Genomic DNA, 21,503 nt, shown 5'->3' with positions numbered 1-21,503 from the left:
TAACTTCATAAGGGACAAACATCCGGAATTTCTGGCTCCTAAATACTTCAGAGAACACTAACAGACATTTTAAAAATAGCTAGAGTTTGTTTGTTTGTTATATTGCTCCAACCTGTTCACGTTCGATATATTAAAATTGAGTTTTAGGGCACTATATTAATCATTTGACAAAGCCTCTTTTAATACAGTTGTTTTAAAGGACCTTGTGGCTCCAGTTCTTCTGTGTCTGCTGATTGTTTTATAATGAGCCTCTCCCACGAACCTAGAGACTAACTGGTCAAATATATTATTAAACCTTTGTTAACCTTAACCTGGGTTACATCTACAAATAGAAAAACAATTATCTGAAGTTTTACAGTCCTACTACTTCTCAACACACTCATAAATGAACAGGCAACAGGGGACATTCATAAGGTGAAAACAGTGAAAAGTCCCCACTGCCATACGCTTCATAAACACACTGACATGAGACTATAAACTATCTGGGTTACAGGGGAACTAAAGAACATTTGCAGTATCTGTGCATCTGTGTGCCTTTAACCCCTTAAGTGTATGTAAATACTATAGGGTCAAAAGGGGTGTATCTTTTTATTTATTTACTTTTTATTTTTATTTTTTTCTCTTTTTGCATGCACATTGGTTGCAGAAATGAGCTCAACATCATTAGAAGCACAGAGACACCTCAGAAACCCAACAGGAAGCTACCATGTTAGAAAGTGATATAGACAGTATAGCAGTGGTGTGTGTTGGAGAAAATCTTAAAAATGCACAAGTAACAAAGAACAGGTACTTCTTCCCCCAGTATTAAAATAGACAGGTACTAATTTCCCACTTTCCTAATTAATAAGGTACTGTTCCACACATTTTCTTTATACCTTTCTCTTTAGGGTCTTCTCCTGCGTGTTCTTTGATGGATCAAAATATGACAGACTACTTCTCTCAAGTTAACAATTTATTCATTTACAAAGTATGAGAATGTGCAAATTACAGAGCCCTGGGTCCATATCTATCCCTGGCAAACAGACATAAGAGATGTCCGGCTGCCCACAACAGACAGAACAGCTTCTTTCTATCCCTGGACCCTTATATATTACAGCTCCTCCTCCTTTCTATACACAGTTTTACTGACTAATGGTGCAGTTGCAAAAGTAGGGTCAGCTGCAGTCAAGCAGACCACATGCAGATGTCGACCCCCCTCCTTGTGACACCCATCCATTTGGTGGCTTCTTTTGTTCTGGAAAACAGGGACAAAGAAAACACACACACACAAACAAGGTATCTCCTCTGAACTCCGGTTGACCCAGAAATTTCCCTTAAGGGTAACATTCCACATGTTGTTTTACTAGCAACACCCTGTTAGTCAGTATATGAGCTTAAAGATAAGATATGATTAACAGAGTAAGAATATAAATGAAAATAAGTAACACACCCAAGCCATCCCTTGATGAGTACCTTAATAAATTTATCTACATGTGCTGTAGAAGCGTTGCAGTTCAATTCAAGACTTTTTCAGTTGTGAATGTTGTTTTAAGACTTACATCACATTTTCCAGATTCTGGAGTTCAATAAGTTACCATTTTGCTATCTTTAAACTCAATTAAACTTCACAGTTTAATCTCAAAAACTTAGTTGAATGACATAGCTGTTTTGTGATCTCTTTGTCTCTTTGTAGCTTAAATATGATATAAAAAAAAAAAAAACACCTGATGAACCTAACAGTAGTCTCATTTACTAACATTATAAAAATTTCAGCAAGGATTCTGTTACTTCTCTTAAAGTTATAGGTTCGTTTCCACAAAGTCATAAATGGGGTTTTAGTTGAATACCCCTGCCTTAGAAAACAGACAACCAGTGTACAAAGAGCAGCGGGGTAAAGACCTAAGTAAGCCACTGTAGGAGGAAGTTCTTTATTCACTTTCCAGCCGTGTGTGTGTCTGTGGGTGCAGCATGCTAGCCTTGCAAGTGTTACAAGTAAACCTTGAGAGACCTTATGGGCCTATAAAAGCCTTGCAGAGCAGACTGTATATCATAACTGTTTGTACTCCAGAGAAGCAATGGCACGCCTCACCCTCATCTTGCTGTTACTTGTAACTATGATGGTGTCAACAGCTTCAGCTCAAGGTAAGAGCTTTACTTTGCTTTTGAGCAAATTAACTAAATGGATTTTCTCATTTTGTATGGCATTGTGATGATGATAATGTCATGTTTTTGTGTTTCTACATAAAGGCGGCATCTCAAATTGCTGTCTTAAATTCTCCGTCACTCAAGGTAATCGAGAATGGCTGAAGAGTTACTATGTACAACGTCCCCCATCCTGTAAACTTCATGCAGTGGTGTAAGTACAGAAAATATCTTAAAAATTATTAGGCAGAATTTATCTTTCTATTCCAGCATCCATTAACATGCTGATGTTTAAAATGAATCACAATCAATGTCTTTTTCAATGCTGCAGCAGGTCACTGATTATAAATTTCATGTTAACTTCAATAGATTCACCACAATGAAAGGAAAAAGATTCTGCGCTGACCCTCAAAGACTATGGACACTGACCAGCATGGCCTTTCTGGATAAAAAGGACTGTAATAACATATGCCATCCACATAACTGAAATTACTTCTTTCTCACAATAAATTATGGAAACTTTGGATCTTTGAATGTATTGAATTGAAGTGCAATTAAACAAATAATTTCTACTATTTCACTTTTTTTTTTTACACTTTTTAGATTTTTTTTTTATTCTTCACTTATTAAATGTTTTGTATGAATGTAAATATATAAAAATAATTTTTGCTTTTATTGTAAAATCAAATTTGACACAGGCTAATAAATATGTTCCCAATGTAATGAAAACTGGAGATTCAAAGTGTTTTTCTTTTTTATCAGATAAGTCTGGGTGCACTTATTGAGAAAACCGACAACCTGTTTCTCAGCATGTAATATCACCCATCGCTTATCAAGGTGTTTCATCTCTTGATTTGCTTTAGTTTGATGACACAAACTTCCCCTGAATCCAGTCTGCTCAAGGCTATCCACAAACCTCTTTTAACCTGCTTTTATATATTAATGTATAGTTGTTTGAACACATATAGACATAGCATTTTTGTTTTTCCTATTTTTGTTGAAAGCTCAGGTGAACAAAACACATTTATCTGTGCATACACATATTATAAGACACATATCCAGATCTGGATAAGGCCAGGAATGAACACGACCCCGTCATAAGACAAATACTGGCCAGAGTGGAAAGAAAAGAAACTAAGGCACAAAAGAAAAAAGATGACAGCTCCTACAGCTCTGACAGCGACAGTAATGAAGATACCAAGAGAGAAAGTTCTTCTCCATCAGAAGAGTTTTAACCTGCTTTTATTGTAAAATCAAATTTGACACAGGCTAATAAATATGTTCCCAATGTAATGAAAACTGGAGATTCAAAGTGTTTTTCTTTTTTATCAGATAAGTCTGGGTGCACTTATTGAGAAAACCGACAACCTGTTTCTCAGCATGTAATATCACCCACCGCTTATCAAGGTGTTTCATCTCTTGATTTGCTTTAGTTTTTTAACACCACAAAGATTCTCACTGATAAGAAATAAGAGCAGTCTGTGGGTCTTTGCATACCGTACACTAGTGATGCGCGGGTCGGGGGGTTTTTCCCGCTCTTTTAAAAAAATTGGACCGCACCAACCCGCCCCGCACCTCCGCTTCTATTTTTTTAACCCGACCCGACCCGCCCCGCCCCATTAAAACACATCTTATGACATTGACGAATGCTTTTATTTAGTCTGAGAAAGGTGCATATGGTCTCCTAAATTGGCACTGGAAACTGGCAACACAAAATGTATTTTCATTTAAACGTTAAGCCTATAAACATAAATAGGCAAATAAAGTGTTTTAAAGCGTTTAAGTGTTATAAAGCACATAGCCAATGCTGCTGTTGTTGTCTGCATTGATTACCTCGTTGAACCTGTCCCAAACCTGTGATTTGGCATTTGACCCTCCTTCTTCTTTTTAAGGACGTAAACTCCCAAACGAATATTATTCAACACTTCTTCCATCTTTTGTTGCTTGTCTGCTTGGCGCTTTCTGCACGTAGTCTGCGTAGCCTACTACGCGCCTACGTGGACATTACGTTATAAAACGTGACCTGTGTTTAAATAACTGATAAATATTTTGTCTTACATATTATAGTAACAAAATGTAGACACTGATTAAGGTCTTTATTTTCAGTTTGACAAAAAATAAAATTAATAGATAGAACTAGATATTTCAGAATAGTAAACCACACCAACCCGCCCCGCAGTGAAGCGAAAATTCTTTGACCCGCCCCAACCCGAACCGCGGGTAACCCGCGGGACCCGCGGGTTAGGGGGCGGCCCGCGCATCACTACCGTACACACAGCTTGGTTAAATAACAATCACTTTTCTATCAGGCAGAGATCTGAAGTGTGACCGGACTGTTACATTTTGATCTTCTCCTCTTTAATTCATTCTGTTGTTGATTTGATGCTGATAATTTGGGATATTTTTCCTGTTACACGGCCCTGCTCCAGCCAAGCTTTAGCTATTCTATTCTATTCTACAGTCATTTAGCGGCGTTTTTATCCAAAGCGACTTACATTTGAGAGTAAGAACAACACAAGCAAGAATTCAAACAAGATGGGACGTCATCATTAGTCGGACTGCTGAGAGTCCATTCAACTCTGGAAAACTTTGCTTTGCAGACAAATTCATGATATAATGACTGCAACATGTCCAGATAACACTGAAGCCTAACAAGCCCAAATCATCATTCATACACAACCACTGTTAAGATGTTGAGATGTGTCATCACAAATGTGGGGGATTTTCTTTATGACCACACATGTTCCATGTGGTCTCATCTGTCTGTCTGTCGGAAACTGCATCAGACCAGCTCATTTAGGTCTTGAATGTTTTCCACTTATGAATTAAATGGTCACTTTATGGATTTTTTACTTTTATTAAATAACAATTATACAGTTCTGTCCAGGGACAGGCTGGCCATAGGGAGGTTTCCCGAACAGCCGGCATGTTCTAGGCTGGCGGCCAGACCGTTTTTTTTTTTTTTTCTTCCTTCCCCAAACGCAGCTGCAGTTGACCACAGCAGCCTGCCTTCACAGCCAAAGATAGTAAGGCAAGCACAGACTGGGTCAATGATCTACTGGCCCAAATAGACAAACCTAATCATAAGACGAATGCCGTGATTACAGTTGCTTCAAACTTTCATTCATGCAGTTTGGCAGCCAGCAAACAGCTGTTGCCACGGAGCGTTGCAGATGACGTCACATCTACTGTCAATTTGAGCAGGTCCTTGTTGCTTTTGAGATGTGATAGGCTCAGCCACCCAGTCAGTCATTTAACAGTTGTTTTCCTGTTACAAAATAAGAAAGAAAGAAAGAAAGAGGAGCAGACACGTCTAAAAGAAAGAAGCCAGAAAAAGAGATGGGTGGAGCAACAAAGCTGAGGGCTTAAAAAAAAAAAAGGTTAGCATAGGAAACAACCAAATGTGCGAAATTGACAGACCTTTTCCGTGGCAGAGGGGCTGAGGGCAGGCAGGCCAGTGATCCAGGACCGAGCAACAGCATGGCAGGTTAGCAAGCACTGCCTTTTTGGCCCTATCATCCAGACTAATAGTGTGTTTGTGTTTTTGGGTGTATTCAAAGCACACAGAACATTAAGGATAGCCTATCATCAGCAAAGTTACACTATATGAGCATGAATCACTTATCTGCTTTATCAATTCTAAATAAAATTGATACTGGCTGATCAGAAGAACACATGTTTCTTTAGTGCAAAAGAAAACATATTTTAGCAGAAATCCTCTCTTCAAAGTTTTAAAAAGGCTACTATTTACCTCAAAGAATCAGTTAGTTAAATTTCACTCCCTGCGGTCCCCTGTGATTATCTCCATCACATACTGTAGGTGGAGGGCTGTGACCTTGTTGCTTTGGGGGTTGGATATTGGTGGATATGTCTGTGTGTCCTTGGTAGTTTCCCATGGTGAGGGTCTGGGCTGCTCCGCAGTGGGGGGTGGCTCTCTACCTAGGGTGTGTTTAGAGGTGAGACTGGTAGCTTTGTATGTGCGTGTGTGTGTGTTTATGCTGTGTGTGTGTGTGTGTGTGTGCAAGTGAATTGGAAGGAACTGTGTGGTGATGTGAGGCTGATTTTCTCTCCATGTTTGCTTAGACAAAGTTTATTATTAATTATTAAATTTAAGTGTTTGCTTTAAGTTATTATTATTATTATTATTATTATTATTGTTGTATGGATTATTGAAGAGATAGTGAAATAATTTTATATAAGGATTTAGAACATAGAAGAGTGATGCAGAAAATTACATTCTGCATTTACCAAATTTCTGGTTGTCTGACCTCTACCTAACTACAAATTAGTTAACATTTATTAAGACTTGGTTGTTCCTCTGAGGACGAACTATTAAAGCCATATTTTTTCATTTTTTAAGAGCTTACTCTGTCAGTGGTTTTGTTAAGGTTTACCAGGGTAAGGAAGCTTTACTGTTTACTTAAGAGTCTTCCTGGTCTCTTTGGTTTATTTTTATTTTATTTCATAGTAACTTTATAATGCTTGTCGTTGTTATTCGATCCACTGTGTAAAAAACTGTGGATGGATGATCTTTGCCCTTTCCTGTTAACAGAAACGGTTTGTGTTACAAAATTATTTTAATTTCTTTCTGATAATATACTAAGGGAAATAAATACATATCAAATCTTTTTTTTATAATTTTCCCATTTTCAGAGGCCAGTGGAGCCTGAAATAAGCAGATCATAAAAAAATAAATAACTCCTCTGACAATTGGCCTTTAATAATCCCTGTGTTACATTTATTTTGTAAACTATCTTGAACTTTTAATCTATTAGTGATGAAGATTTAATTTAGTCTTTAACATACTGATTTTTTGTTTGTTTTTTTTTTACATGATTTATTTTGGATTGGGAGCTGAAGTTGAGGGGACCTGAGCTGAATTGAACGCAGCCTTTAAAGGCGCCAAAGGGAATCTGCTGCCAGCTCATCCATGAATTGAAGGCTCATCGGATGACACAAACTTCCCCTGAATCCAGTCTGCTCAAGGCTATCCACAAACCTCTTTTAACCTGCTTTTATATATTAATGTATAGTTGTTTGAACACATATAGACATAGCATTTTTGTTTTTCCTATTTTTGTTTAAAGCTTGGGTGAACAAAACACATTTATCTGTGCATACACATATTATAAGACACATATCCAGATCTGCATAAGGCCAGGAATGAACACGACCCCATCATAAGACAAATACTGGCCAGAGTGGAAAGAAAAGAAACTAAGGCACAAAAGAAAAAAGATGACAGCTCCTACAGCTCTGACAGTGACAGTAATGAAGATACCAAGAGAGAAAGTTCTTCTCCATCAGAAGAGTTTTAACCTGCAAGCACCAGTACTGGGACCAAAGGAGATGGCCGACAAGCTCTGACAGAACGTGAAAAGAGCATAGATCAATACCTTTTATACTTGGAAGAACCTACCAGTGAAGAGATTCGAGAAGCACTCAACAACCAGTTGTAGGGGTTGCAGGTACAGAAGAAAAGCTGCAAAAAATATTTTCAGAAAATCGCGGGTTAAGTATTCTTTTCACTCAAGAAGGAGAAAATCAGTTGGCAAGATGTGTCCAGTGGTCGTCTGACACAGGAGTCAGTCTTCAGCATTATGATGGACTCTGATTCTACGAGAAAATAAACATTGCAACAAGTTCCAGAATAGTCTAAAATAAAAATAATAGCAAATTTAACCTTTGACTATTGTCAGCAAAAAAAACCTACTGAGTGAGACATCGTCTTTTTCCCTTATCTCTGCCGATAGTTGCACATGTGCAAAAAAAAAAAAACCTTACAAAGTGAGACATCAGGCGTGTCCCAATTCAGGGTCTGCACACCCTGCTTAATGTTAGTGAAATAGGACAGCCTACCGAGCCAACAAGAATTTTCCCATAGCAACAACATAGGACGTTGAATCACTTAAACCTCTGAAATTACTCAGGAAACTTAAGTGGACGTTAACTCCGGCTGGTGACACAGATAGTAAAAAAAAAAAAAGAAAACAGGGTCTGAGGCTCTGTTGTTTTCCAGTCTGTACACACTTCATTAACCCCCCAAAAATACAAGAAATTTAAATATCAAATATTACCAACTTTTAATGTCACCATTTAACAAACATGCTTTTAATGTACTTGGTTTTGTAACGTTTATACTAAAGTGTAGATTTAAAAAAAAAAACATACTTTTTTTTAAACAAAACTTTATTTAAATTTAATACGTACTTTTCTGAGTTTGGTTGCTGATTCGCCATCGTCTTGTGCGCAATGAATTCTGGGAGAAAAGAGGCCGCAAAGGATGCATCACCAGCAGCCTTCGTTTGAGGCAAAATGAAGTGTGGATTTGAAGGGTGGATTCGGAGGGTCCTTCAAATTCTGTGAATTGGGACAGTGCTTCTTGCACTGTGGTGACGTATGTGGCCGACGAGTCTACACTTCGAAGTCTGCAGACCGTGAATTGGGACACACCTATGTCTTTTCCCCTATCTCTGCTGAGAGTTGCACATGCGCAATAAAGTCCCCCAGGGGAAAAATATGGCGGCGGATCAGGGAAAAACGGCAGCAGAGGATGCCAAAAGTCTGGGACTACTTCACATTACGCTTAAAAAATCAACACATTACATGTGAGATTTGTAAAGCGGACCTTGCGTGCCATGGCCATACGTTTGCAATGCTTGAACAGTTAGAGAGGAGACATGCCAGACTTACATAACAACCTCATGCAAGATTTAAAAGCTGAAAGTGAAATATGAGCCATTTAATAATTATGAGATACATAATCCGATTAATCGACTAGTCATTTTAATATTCGATGATTAATCGACTATCAGAACACTCATTAGTTGCAGCCCTAATTTACACACTCTTTAACGTCTCCCCCACCTTTAAGCGCCAGTGCAATTCTCTGTGAATTAATATTTCTTTGTTAGTTTATCAGCAGTACAATATGCCCTAACTCTTTAAAACATATTTGAAAATATCAGCAGCAAATCTGAACTGGCAGCATGATTTATGCAATGAAAGCACAACAGTAATATTTTGTATAGTAAATGAAGGATGAGGATGCAGAGTGAAGGCAGTCTTCCTATGATTTCAACTACTTTGATAATAGTGTGCCTGTGGTGCCAGTCAAACCTGATGTTAAATTCATCTGCGTAATTATGAATCCCTTTTCCCCATATAATAAATAGTTTCTCAATTTTATGCTATATGTCCCAGCAATGTTATTTAAAACTTATTTAATCAAGAACATGGTTTGGCATTATATAACTGTTCTCCTGAGGTTTAACTGACATGACATTCTTACCAGTTGGTTTTTGAGGTCAGGACTATTTCTGAGCCGGTCCTTCAGGTTTTCAACAGACTGCCGATCAGCTAATTGAAGCAGATTTGGTTCCACACCTATCTCTTCTTCAGCTACAGATTTCAAACCTTGAGACTGTTTTTAAAATTATTTTTATCTGGTCCATCATCATCTCTTGGTTTGTGAGAATATTTTGCTGGAGTGCACGGAAGAAAAAAGGTTTTGTGGATAAGTAAATAAACAACAGGTCTCATAAAAATGTGTTAAATCAACAGCAGAGCACAGCCTATGAATAAAATAAAATGCTCACATGTATGAAGACTGGTTTGTGGTCTTCTTATCAACTGATGTGGCTCAGAGGAAACAGTCTTTCTCTGCCTCGTCCTTTCTCAACGAGGCTGTCAACTTTGTCAAGTAGCCCCAGTACCCCTGTACTGACCAGTGATTACACCCACTGCACCCCAGCGTCAACACACTGGTAAGTCATAAAGTTCTGAGTGAAAGCTGTAATTGTGCATTGTTCCTAACTTAGAAATCACATTAAACTGTGAGCAAAATTCTTCTGTAGTTTATTTGCATTATCAAATCCATAATCAGAACTGTACATAGTCTTTTTATATTGCTATTTTATTTTATTTTATTTTTTGTTTTGATTTTCTCTTTTTATGTTTTGTTTGAGTTTATTGTGTGTACATTTTTGTTATTTTTTGTGTACTCTTTATTTGTTTATCTGATTGCTGCTGTTTTTTTTTATTTACTGTTGCTTAAAACCCACTATCCTGGTCTTTTGTATATTCCAGTTGATAGAAGACAGTCACAGCTTGAAGTGCGCACAGTCATGGAGGAGATGCGGGCTGGAGATGAAAGGCAGTTGGAGAGAATGAAGAGCCTTCCTGAGTGTCAGTTTCAGGCACTGCATCTGGATGCCCAGAAAGTGAGGCACTAGGAGACAGAACGTACCCAGCAGTAGATGGAGCAGTCAGCTACCTTCTACCAGGCCTTCCTCTGTGTCCTTGGGCAGCTTGTTCAAGTGCTGGGAGGCAGTCGTGACCCCATGCCATCGCCCAGGCAGCAGTGCCTTTTAGCAGGCACAAAACTTTCATTTGGTTTGGCTCCTATTTCTCTTTTTTTTTCTTCTTCTTCTTTTTTATTTTAAAAGTGGTTTTTCTAGCACATTTCTGTGCATTTCTTATTTCTAGTAAGTAAAATATGTAATTGGTTGTGCGTCCAACATATTTACAATAATTTCTAATTATATAAAATTATATTTATAAATGACATAACATAAACTCAGAACATTTAATTATAATTAAAGATCAATTTATTGACTTTGCTATTGCTTAAACAGAACTTAAAATAACAAGGTTCCGTACAATCATTCCAGTTTCTGTCATGAGGGCTGGCCTGCATCACCTGCAGCTCACGCAATCAGGCTCATCTGCTCCACCTGGGTCTCATCAGCACTCACTCTCCTCACCTGTTCATCACCCTATATAATCCCTCTTCAGTGTCTGCTTCCCTGCCAGATGGTCATTACCTTCCTGTGAGATACCCTGTGATAATCATTGTCTTGTTCTAGATCTCTGTTGCTGACCTTGCTGCCACTCACGGACTCCCCTTTGCCTGATCCCTGCCAGACTTTCCTGATTTCTGCCTACCTGAATTTGACCTCTTTCTGGACCGACCTCCGCCTTCTGCCTAGCCCCACTTCCTGGAACTGGTTGCTGCGCCTGCCGTCAACCTGCTCCCTTCCTGCCTCTACTCTTCCAGCATCAAATAAACTCATCACCGTGTGTGGGCTGAATTTCGGGGTCTCCCTGAAACGATCATTACAAGTTTCATTATATCAATTTTTAAAAAAAGACTTAAGTGCCCTCTAGAAGCAACACTTCTAGAGTTATATTTTACATTACATTTACACTTCACATTCAAAAGTTTATTAGAAGCACTGGGAAATAAACAAGGCAACAGAATTTATTAAAGCAAATGATTACTTAACAAATTCTGTAGAGGCTGTGGGTGTGTCAGCTTGTATGTAACATAAAAAAAGTTATCAAGTGTTGAGGTGCCGCATCAGAGCCTCACATACTTCCCTTAGTTAACGCACAGTTTTAAAACTTGGAATCTTACCATTGGAGAATAAGTTTGGCAGAGAAGTGGGGTATTGGTAACCCTGTTGGGCTTTGCCAATGACAACATAAGAGGATTTGAATATTTATCTAACTCACAGAAGAGTCACAGATTGACATTGCTGAAACATGACATGGCTCTAGATTACATTCTGGCTAAGCAAGGTGGCCTGTGTATGGCTGTGAATCTAAAGGCGGATTTATACTTGCACAGCGGCTGTGTGCGGTCATCACCAGCCTTTTGGACATTGCATCAACGGGACATTGAAGACAACTTTCACGGAGAAATGTTTAACTGACTTTTGGCTCCACATCCAACCTCAGCATCCCGAGCTTACTGACACTGCACTGAAATTGCAGATGCCATTTTAATCCACTTACAACCGCGAAGCTGGATTTTTTGCACTTTTTGGGCTTAAAAGAAAGCAAGACTGAAAAAATTTAAGGAACACTACATAAGAGCAGGGGTGCCCAAGTCCAGTCCTTGTGATCTACTATCCTGTAGCTTTAAGATCCATCTCTTCTCCAACACAGCTGAATCAAATGGCTGAATTAGGATAGTAGAGCTCGAGGAGCAGACTTGGGCACCCCTGCCTTATAGAATCTTTGTAATTAAAAGAACACTGTTTAGCTTCAATTAACTTTCTGAATTGGAAATCTAACTTGGGGGTGAGGGGAGGGGATGAGATGGGATGTTCACCTGATTATCAGGTACATTCACTCTTCCACAACAGATATAGAGCAAACAACCCAGTGTGACCAGGTAGTTGCAGATGTGAGGGTCAGAAGAATGTGTAAAGTCAGAGGCAATTTTGTTTTTGTTATGGTGAACATCCAACATTTGGCATTGTTAGTATTCATCTTTAACTGTACATTCTTCTTTAACTTCATAAGGGACAAACATCCAGAATTTCTGGCTCCTAAATACTCAGAGAACACAAACAGACATTTTCAAAATAGCTAGAGTTTGTTTGTTTGTTATATTGCTCCAACCTGTTCACGTTCGATATATTAAAATTGAGTTTTAGGGCACTATATTAATCATTTGACAAAGCCTCTTTTAATACAGTTGTTTTAAAGGACCTTGTGGCTCCAGTTCTTCTGTGTCTGCTGATTGTTTTATAATGAGCCTCTCCCACCGAACCTAGAGACTAACTGGTCAAATGTATTATTAAACCTTTGTTAACCTTAACCTGGGTTACATCTACAAATAGAAAAACAATTATCTGAAGTTTTACAGTCCTACTACTTCTCAACACACTCATAAATTAACAGGCAACAGGGGACATTCATAAAGTGAAAACAGTGAAAAGTCCCCACTGCCATACGCTTCATAAACACACTGACATGAGAATATAAACTATCTGGGTTACAGGGGAACTAAAGAACATTTGCAGTATCTGTGCATCTGTGTGCCTTTAACCCCTTAAGTGTATGTACATACTATAGGGTCAAAAGGGGTGTATCTTTTTATTTATTTACTTTTTATTTTTATCTTGTTGCATGCACTGTGGTTACAGAAATGAGCTCAACATCATTAGTAGCACAGAAACACCTCAGAAACCCAACAGGAAGCTACCATGTTAGAAAGTGATATAGAAAGCATAGCAGTGGTGTGCTGTAGAAGTGTTGCAGTTCCATTCAAGACTTTTTCAGTTGTGAATGTTGTTTTAAGATTTACATCACATTTTCCTGATTCTGGAGTTCAATAAGTTACCATTTTGCTATCTTTAAACTCAATTAAACTTCTCAGTTTAATCTCAAAAACTTCGTTGAATGACATAGCTGTTTTGTGATCTCTTTGTCTTTACATTTAATAAAAACATGTAGCTTAAATATGATTTAAAGAAAACACCTGATGAACCTAATAGTAGTCTCATTTACTAAAATTTATATGTATATATATATATATATAAAATATTTATAAAAATTTCAGCAAGGATTCTGTTACTTCTCTTAAAGTTACAAGTTCATTTCCACAAAGTCATAAATGGGGTTTTAGTTGAATACCCCTGCCTTAGAAAACAGACCACCAGTGTTCAAAGAGCAGCGGGGTAAAGACCTAAGTAAGCCACTGTAGGAGGAAGTTCTTTATTCACTTTCCAGCCGTGTGTGTTTCTGTGGGTGCAGCATGCTAGCCTTGCAAGTGTTACAAGTAAACCTTGAGAGACCTTATGGGCCTATAAAAGCCTTGCAGAGCAGACTGTACATCATAACTGTGTGTACTCCAGAGAAGCAATGGCACGTCTCACCCTCATCTTGCTGTTACTTGTAACTATGATGGTGTCAACAGCTTCAGCTCAAGGTAAGAGCTTTATTTTGCTTTTGAGCAAATTAACTAAATGGATTTTCTTATTTTGTATGGCATTGTGATGATGATAATGTCATGTTTTTGTGTTTCTACATAAAGGCGGCATCTCAAATTGCTGTCTTAAACTCTCCGTCACTCAAGTTAATCGAGAATGGCTGAAGAGTTACTATGTACAACGTCCCCCATCCTGTAAACTTCATGCAGTGGTGTAAGTACAGAAAATATCTTTAAAATTATTAAGCAGAATTTATCTTCATTTATTCCAGCATCCATTAACATGCTGTTGTTTAAAATGAATCACGATCAATGTCTTTTTCAATGCTGTAGCAGGTCACTGATTATAAATTTCATGTTATTTTCAATAGATTCACCACAATGAAAGGAAAAAGAATCTGCGCTGACCCTCAAAGACTATGGACACTGACCAGCATGGCCTTTCTGGATGGAAAGAACTGGAATAACACATCCCATCCACATAACTGAAATTATATCTTTCTCACAATAAATGATGGAAACTTTGGATCTTTGAATGTATTGAACTGAAGTGCAATTAAACAAATAATTATTTCATAACTATTTCACATTTTTTAACATTTTTTTACATATTTTTTTATACTTCACTTATTAAATGTTTTGCATGAATGTAAATATGTAAATAATGTTTTGCTTTCATTGTAAAATCAAATTTGACACAGGCTAATAAATATGTTCCCAATGTAATGAAAACTGGAGATTCGAAGTGTTTTTCTTTTTATCAGATAAGTCTGGGCGCACTTATAGAGAAAACTGACAACCTGTTTCTCAGCATGTATTATCACCCATCGCTTATCAAAGTGTTTCATCTCTTAATGTGCATCAGTTCTGTAATACCACAAAGATTCTTACTGATAAGAAATGAGAGCGGTCTGTGGGACTTTGCATACCATACACACAGCTCTTTTACATACCAATCACAGCATTTCTATCAGGCAGAGATCTGAGGTTTGACTGGGCCGTTACAACATTTTGATCATCTTCTTTTTAAGTCATTCTGTTATGGATTTGCTGCTGATGGTTTGGGATATTTTTCCTGTTACACAGCCCTGCTCCAGCCAAGCTTTAGCTGTCTGACAGATGGCCTCACATTCACTGTTGACAGTTTATCTGAAGTATGTTTGATACACTGAGTTTGGTTTTTACACAACGTGGTGCTGCTCTTTATGACCAAACATTTTCCATGTGGTCTTATCTGTCCGAAGGAAATTGCATCAGAGCAGCTCATTCAGCAACATTCTCTCTTAAATGTTTTCCACTTGTGAATAAAATGTCACTTCATAGAATTTTAGTTTTTTTTTAAAATAACAGTTATACAGCTGCGAATATTTCTTCACTCTTGTCCTTACATACACTACCGGTCCAAATGTTTGGACACACTTACCCATTAAATCTAATCAAAACTTTCCACTGTCACTATATAAATTACTATTATCCCCAAGCATGGTTTGTAAAATGTACATATACACTCTCATTTCTGTATTATTAAAACCATGTTGAAAATCTAAGAAAAAGTATAATACTGAAGATAATACTGAAGATATAAAGTGTGTTCAATTTTAATGACTCAGAGCTAAACTTACTACAACCTCTTAAATGCTAACCTATGAAACGTTCTAAAAACTGCTGAATGAAATGCCAACCTCAGCCAGGAGGCTTTTTTTTTTCTTTTTTTTCAATGAAAAGACAGCTCAAATGTTCTTCTCAACAAGAGATTTGAATAATTCACACTGTGGCCATTTTAATCTTTTTAACTTGTTCCAGAGGTCACTGGGTTCCAGTCATGTGAAGGTGTGTCATGGTGGGCTTGAGACTGACCAAGTGGGAGGTTTAAGTTAGAGCTTTCCCATCATTTTTAAGTCTAACCAAAATTATGTGTAACTATCTAAAAATGGCAACAAAAGAAGTTCACTATGTGGGTTGAGAGAGAAAGTACCGCTAGGTCTCAGTGTAACAAGGCAGGGGGAGGTTTGAGGGGCTGAGAATGGAGAGCATCTGAGGTTGCTGCAACGTTTGCTTGAACCACAGTGTAATGGGTTTTTCCCACTCCTTGCTTAAACTAGTGGCCCACCCTTGTTGGTATTTGTATGACTGTGCTGTTGAGCATTTTAACGTCAATGTAAATTACAACTTAAATTTAATTTTACAAAGTAATTAAAACAAATAAAAATTACAAATATAGGTATTTGATCGATGTAACAGATATTTAAGGGACGGTGAACACAACTGTGGATTCAAATCTCCCCAGTAGGTGGATATAATGCAAATTATTACATAACAGCTCATGTCAACAGATAACTTTGACAGTTGGTCCCACGTCTTTAGGCCCCTGAACTGTTAAATTATAAGCCTTCAAATATGCCCTGAGGTCAAGGTTCAAAAGTCTTTCAAAAGAGTCGTGTAGAGTGGTACTGACATATGTTATTCTCCAGATGAAGATATTCCAATTATGTATTTACTTTAGTGAAAACCAAAGTTTTTATTTTTCTCATTTCATTGGCAAGGACCTTTAAAGCCTTACTTTCAGGGAGCACTTGAAAGACCTGGTATAAAAAAGAAAAATAAAGCTTTTTGTTTTTTTCCTTGAATTTTTTGGGAACTATGTTCCAAAATGAGTCAACTGTAGAGTTATTTTGTTCACAATCTAGGAGTTTCACAATAGCTTGAAAGAAGGCATGAAATGCTGGATTTAGGATCAACACACATGGGTCTATGGGTCATGTGTGAGGGTTACATTACAGATTATCAAATGTATCCACATATGTAAAGGTTACCATCTCAATAACCATCTAGAAAAACTGAGGAAAAAAATGAAACGACAAAGTTTTATTAAAGTGAAATTAGATTACACACACATGGTTTTTCAACTATACCAGTAAGCGTAATGTCAATCACCTTCATGACATAAAAATCAGGACAAAAGATTGAACTGTTTTATTGGACGTCATTGCAAACTGAAAAAAAGAGAAAAAAGGTACAAAAAAACTATTGTATATTCCTGAAACACACTTGAAAAAAGAAAATAAACAAAGCCTATAAAAGTCCTAATAACGTTGGCTGACAGTAATTTGAAATGGAACACAGCCCATTTATGGCATATAGTCCAACACAGGATTGAAACATGCCATCCACGTAGCACTATCCATAGCAACCACATAGCAACGACCTAGTGAGACCTTAGAGCAGGGGTGCCCAAGTCCGGTCCTCAAGATTTACTATTCCGCAATATTTAGATGCATCTCTTTTCTAACACACCTGAATCAAATGGCCAAATTCCACTTCTTTGTCTTGCCGCGTAAAGGTGTGTCTTATGTAAACAAACAAGAGAGATCAGGTTTATAAAAATGAGACATTTTCTATCTCTATGCATTTTCATTGCATATAGTGAATATGAACAAATATAATTCTGACAGGTTAGTATGATTATGGAGCATGGGAGGTTTGCCCAAAACACAAATTCTAACCTTACATGCAGTATGAATATTAGATGCCTGTACAAGTATTTAAATATATTTCTGTATATATTCAGATTTTACATTGGATTCTTGTATTGGCCAATAGGAAAAGGGCAGAAGCTCAAAAAACGAGTGAAAGTCCACCATCACCCCCACACAGAAGCTGAGGTAATGGTCCTTGGAATATGCTCATACCATCCAGAGAAGAAAAAAACTATATGATGATGGAAAAACCTGGTCATTCAGTGTGGTCAGCTGAGGTAATTGTTTGGGCACAAGACATTGTTGAACCTACACCTGAGTAACTGAATCAACGCCATATCATGAAACTCCAAACTCGCACAGTAGACACTAGGCATGATGGGTGAAATACCTCATCTAGCAATGTTGTTATTCTCATATAACTGTTTTTGGCTGCAAATCCTTTTGTTTTGCAGCAAGGAAAAGGACAGTTTTCTATTAAAGTAGTTTAAAAAAATCTGTACTGGTTTTGTTTGCTTGATGCAGAACAATAATTTTACCATTCTGAAACAGAAGGTAGCAACTACAGGATATTTCATCTGACATTGTTTAATGACTGAGATGCTGCTCGCTGCATCAGCATTATTCAGGGTTAAATAACTTGTTCCCATTATAAACATTTTAACCACTGCAGTACTTTTCCAATGGAAAATTCTCACAAATTCACTTAATTAAATCAAAGTGGTGACTGAGTTTTGGCAGTGTATTTAAAGGTCCCATATTGTGCAAAATTCATTTTCCAAAGGCTTTCTAACAGTCATTTGTGTCCTCATAGCCTGTGTATGAGGCCCCAAAATGAGAAAATTCTGTCGCCTCTCTCACTTGCTTGCTCCACTTTTTAGTCAATGTGAGTTTAAATGGGTGAGTCTGACATCTTTGCTTTTGTGACCTCACGAAGGGAAATAACCACCTGCCCTGGTATTGAATACTGCCATTGACCTACCCCCCAGCTAGCTGAGCCTGTCCTCTAAAACTGCAAGGAAAAGCCCAATTCTCTCCTAGAGAGGGGCGTGGACAGTACTACTCATGAACATTTAAAGTTTCAGACACAGAAACAGCCCATTTTCATTAGAATTCAAAAGAGCCACATTTGGAAAGGCTGAAATTAAGGACCAAGACTGAATTTGGGGTAATACACTTTGAAAACAATATTGTTGGACTTCCGACACTCATATGGAATTGTTGAAAAAATGTATGACACCTTTAAACGGTATTTGTAATTAAGCTTCTCCAGGATTGTTTGTCCAGCTGATATTGGCATTACTTCTTTATAGGCCTGGTACACACATAATGATTTTTTTAATCTTATGTAATCTTACATAAAAGAAATGTAAAAGAATACTGGCCAAAACTGGCCAAAATTGAAGAAGAAACATAGTAACAATCAGAAAACACAACACACAGCAAGGAAGGGGATTTAAAGGATGAGGGAATGATGGTGGTCTTGGGACTATTGTTAACAGAAAAAGCTAGAACTGACAAAAATAACAGACTGGAGACGGCGTGAACACAGACTTTATTTACTTCCTTGTTCCCCAGCCAGCTCGCTCTCTGGTGGCTACGATCCGTGCCACGTCACCACCTGTGCAGTCTTAATGTATTGAGTCATCGGTGTTCCTCAGAAATCGGCACTGAAATATTAAACATGTTCAATGTTTGTTCAATTGTCGGCTACAACCCGTTTGGGAGTGGATTATCGGGACAAATTGGCTCATAACACATGACAGATCATACGATAATTGGACAGGGAAATCTCAAGATAAACGGCCGTTTGCCGTCTGAGGTTGGGAAGAGGCAGCCCAAGAATCAGTATGTGTCAAAGGGCTTAGTCACTCACTGCATATAATATCTGTATTTAAACATATGCATTTATCTACATAATGATCACTGTCACTGTTATCTGTTGTGTGTGGAGGCTGGTTTCCTTCCTGGACATTTCTTTACTGCATTTGTGTGTGAACACAGTGAGAGCTACTGAGAAGCAAAGCTAAGAAAGCAGCACATTGCATTTGTCAGAGTATTTGCATGGTTCATATTTTAGTTTCTCTTTTTTAAAATAAAAACTCAATATTTGCTGAAAAGTCATTTATTCACAATTAAAAATCGTGAATATGGCAGATATTTTGTAGCATACGTAAAAAAATTTATAATAAAGAATTGCTGAGATATATTTAGAAGCAACATTTTCTACTGTAATCTCTGTTCAGTCCAGTTTTAATTTGAGGGGTTGTATTTGTAGACGCTGTGGAAGCTGCTGGTGTCATGTCACTTGCTGACCCTTCATCATCCTGTATCTTTTCCCCCTTTGTGGTCACTATCCAGTCCTGCTTCTTTTGAGGGGGTGTATTTGTAGATGCTGTGGAAGCTACTCGTGTCTTTGCATTCACCTTCTTGATTACTTGTTTGGCCCAGTTGCTGTTGGGGTCGGCGCAAAATGTGATTCCACGAATTGTCAGAAACCTGAAATTTTAGGAGGGTCAGACTGTTTTTCAACTATTCAGTTGCATAAATTTGTTAAGAACGATATAGTTTTACTGGTATTTTCTTAAAAGAATGTAAATATATATAAATATATATATATGTACACACACTACCAACACCAACTTCTTGAGTTGTAAAGAAAAGAACAAAAGGTCCATTATCTGAAATTAATGAAAGACGCGGAGGAGTGAACCATCCGACGAGAAGGTTGCTTCCTCGTTAGGTATTATCCCTAACATGTATCTGCATTAGAAGTTTTTTAATTCTATAATAATATGTTATTCATTTACAGTATGTCATTTAAATGTGATTTAATTAAGAATAGTGTGAAATTCTGTGACTACTTACTTTACTGCACTGATGGAACAAACGGCCTCCGTCTGATTAATGTAACTCACGATTCTGTCAGGATGGACTCTGGACTTGGACCAGCTGACACATGGACAGTTCTGCACAGGTCCAGTTGCTAAAAAGATGGCAGACAGTGAAAGAGAAGTTAAGAATTCTTCATTTCACCCTGACTAACATTCAGACAACACAATTCATCTACTACTCTTTCTTGGTACTTACTTGCTTGGACACAGTTCAGCCATGTGGTGAGACAGAGAAGTGCGGCTAGAACCAGGCTCAGCTGCATCTTTGGAGGTGCACCTTGTCTTCAGGGGTTGAATTTAGAATCTATCAACACACTGCAGTGTGAATCACTCAGTAAATGGTCTTGCTGCAGTCTTGCTCACACACCAGGCACAGCGAGTATGTTCTTGACTTCAATGAGTCTGAATCTTTCTAAGTAATGAAGTTTTGATCTCAGTTCTTATAAAAGAATATCTCCTCCTACCCAAAATAACCTCTCATCATTGAGGCTTGCCACTGTTGCGTCAACGTGGTGAGAGGGCGCAATGATACTTACAATAATACTTGTTGCCACTGAACACAAAGATACGAGCTTTGCATGAGATCACACCTTTGATAACCTTTTTCTGGTTGCAAGTAAAGGAAAAATGCATGTACTTACTGGCAGGGCTAGCCGTTTATAGAATAATAAATTCAAATGATCAAAAATGAAAGTATCTTTATTCGTCTCCCTTGGAAAAAATGTATCCTGTTGAGGCTGTATTTAATGAAATCAAACACCAATACATACAAACATGTTTCAATTAAAATTGGACAAAATTAAAACCCTCTAACACACAGATATGCCACAAGGCTGAGTTCTTGGATCCAAAGAGCTGACTGTGAACATGGAGGCTGAGTCTGAAAGGTTTATTAAGACCAGGATGGGAACAAAGTGATGAATCAGTTAGGGCTGGACTATATGAACCAAAATTCATGTCTTGATATTTTTTGCCTAAATCACAGTATACGATATATCTCGATATAGTTTTGTTTCTGGAGTAACCAAAGAGATAGCTCCAATTTACAGCCCTGAGCACTAGAAGCACTTTTATTACGGATCAGCAGCACATGTGCATTAAAACAGTCAACTGCAATTAAAGTAGCTGTATAATAAATTAAATGCTCCTAAAAACAAAATGAATGAAAAGTACTTTTCAATAACCATAACAAAAACACAGTTATGCAAAAGAATGCAATATTGCAATACAAGCAAACAAACAAACAAAAACAGGTCAGCTTGCTCTTAAAGACATTTTTCAAAATGATAT

At 37.6% G+C, this 21,503-nt stretch overlaps 1 protein-coding gene across 1 annotated transcript; it reads right to left on the bottom strand.

Moving 5' to 3' along the window:
- Positions 1 to 18,898: 18,898 nt before the first annotated feature.
- Positions 18,899 to 20,608, bottom strand: LOC121644624 (C-C motif chemokine 3-like). The gene is made up of 3 exons (XM_041992705.1): positions 20,410 to 20,608; positions 20,188 to 20,305; positions 18,899 to 19,818 (listed from the first exon to the last, which is right to left on the bottom strand). The coding sequence occupies exons 1-3, from the start codon at positions 20,474 to 20,476 to the stop codon at positions 19,530 to 19,532; spliced, it is 474 nt and encodes a 157-aa protein (XP_041848639.1). The 5' UTR covers positions 20,477 to 20,608; the 3' UTR covers positions 18,899 to 19,529.
- Positions 20,609 to 21,503: the final 895 nt, after the last annotated feature.

Source organism: Melanotaenia boesemani, chromosome 8 (genome assembly GCF_017639745.1).
Source record: "Melanotaenia boesemani isolate fMelBoe1 chromosome 8, fMelBoe1.pri, whole genome shotgun sequence".
Classification (NCBI taxonomy): Eukaryota; Metazoa; Chordata; class Actinopteri; order Atheriniformes; family Melanotaeniidae; genus Melanotaenia; species Melanotaenia boesemani.
This window is presented reverse-complemented; position numbering and strand designations above follow the sequence as displayed.

Bases quoted from the DNA above. Each gene is read 5' to 3' on its own strand.
- LOC121644624 (XM_041992705.1), bottom strand. From the start codon at position 20,476: ATGCAGCTGAGCCTGGTTCTAGCCGCACTTCTCTGTCTCACCACATGG. The intron at 20,306-20,409 runs GTAAGTACCAAG...CCATCTTTTTAG, and splicing joins GCTGAACTGTGTCCAAGCAA to CAACTGGACCTGTGCAGAAC. The intron at 19,819-20,187 runs GTAAGTAGTCAC...CTAAAATTTCAG, and splicing joins TGTTCCATCAGTGCAGTAAA to GTTTCTGACAATTCGTGGAA.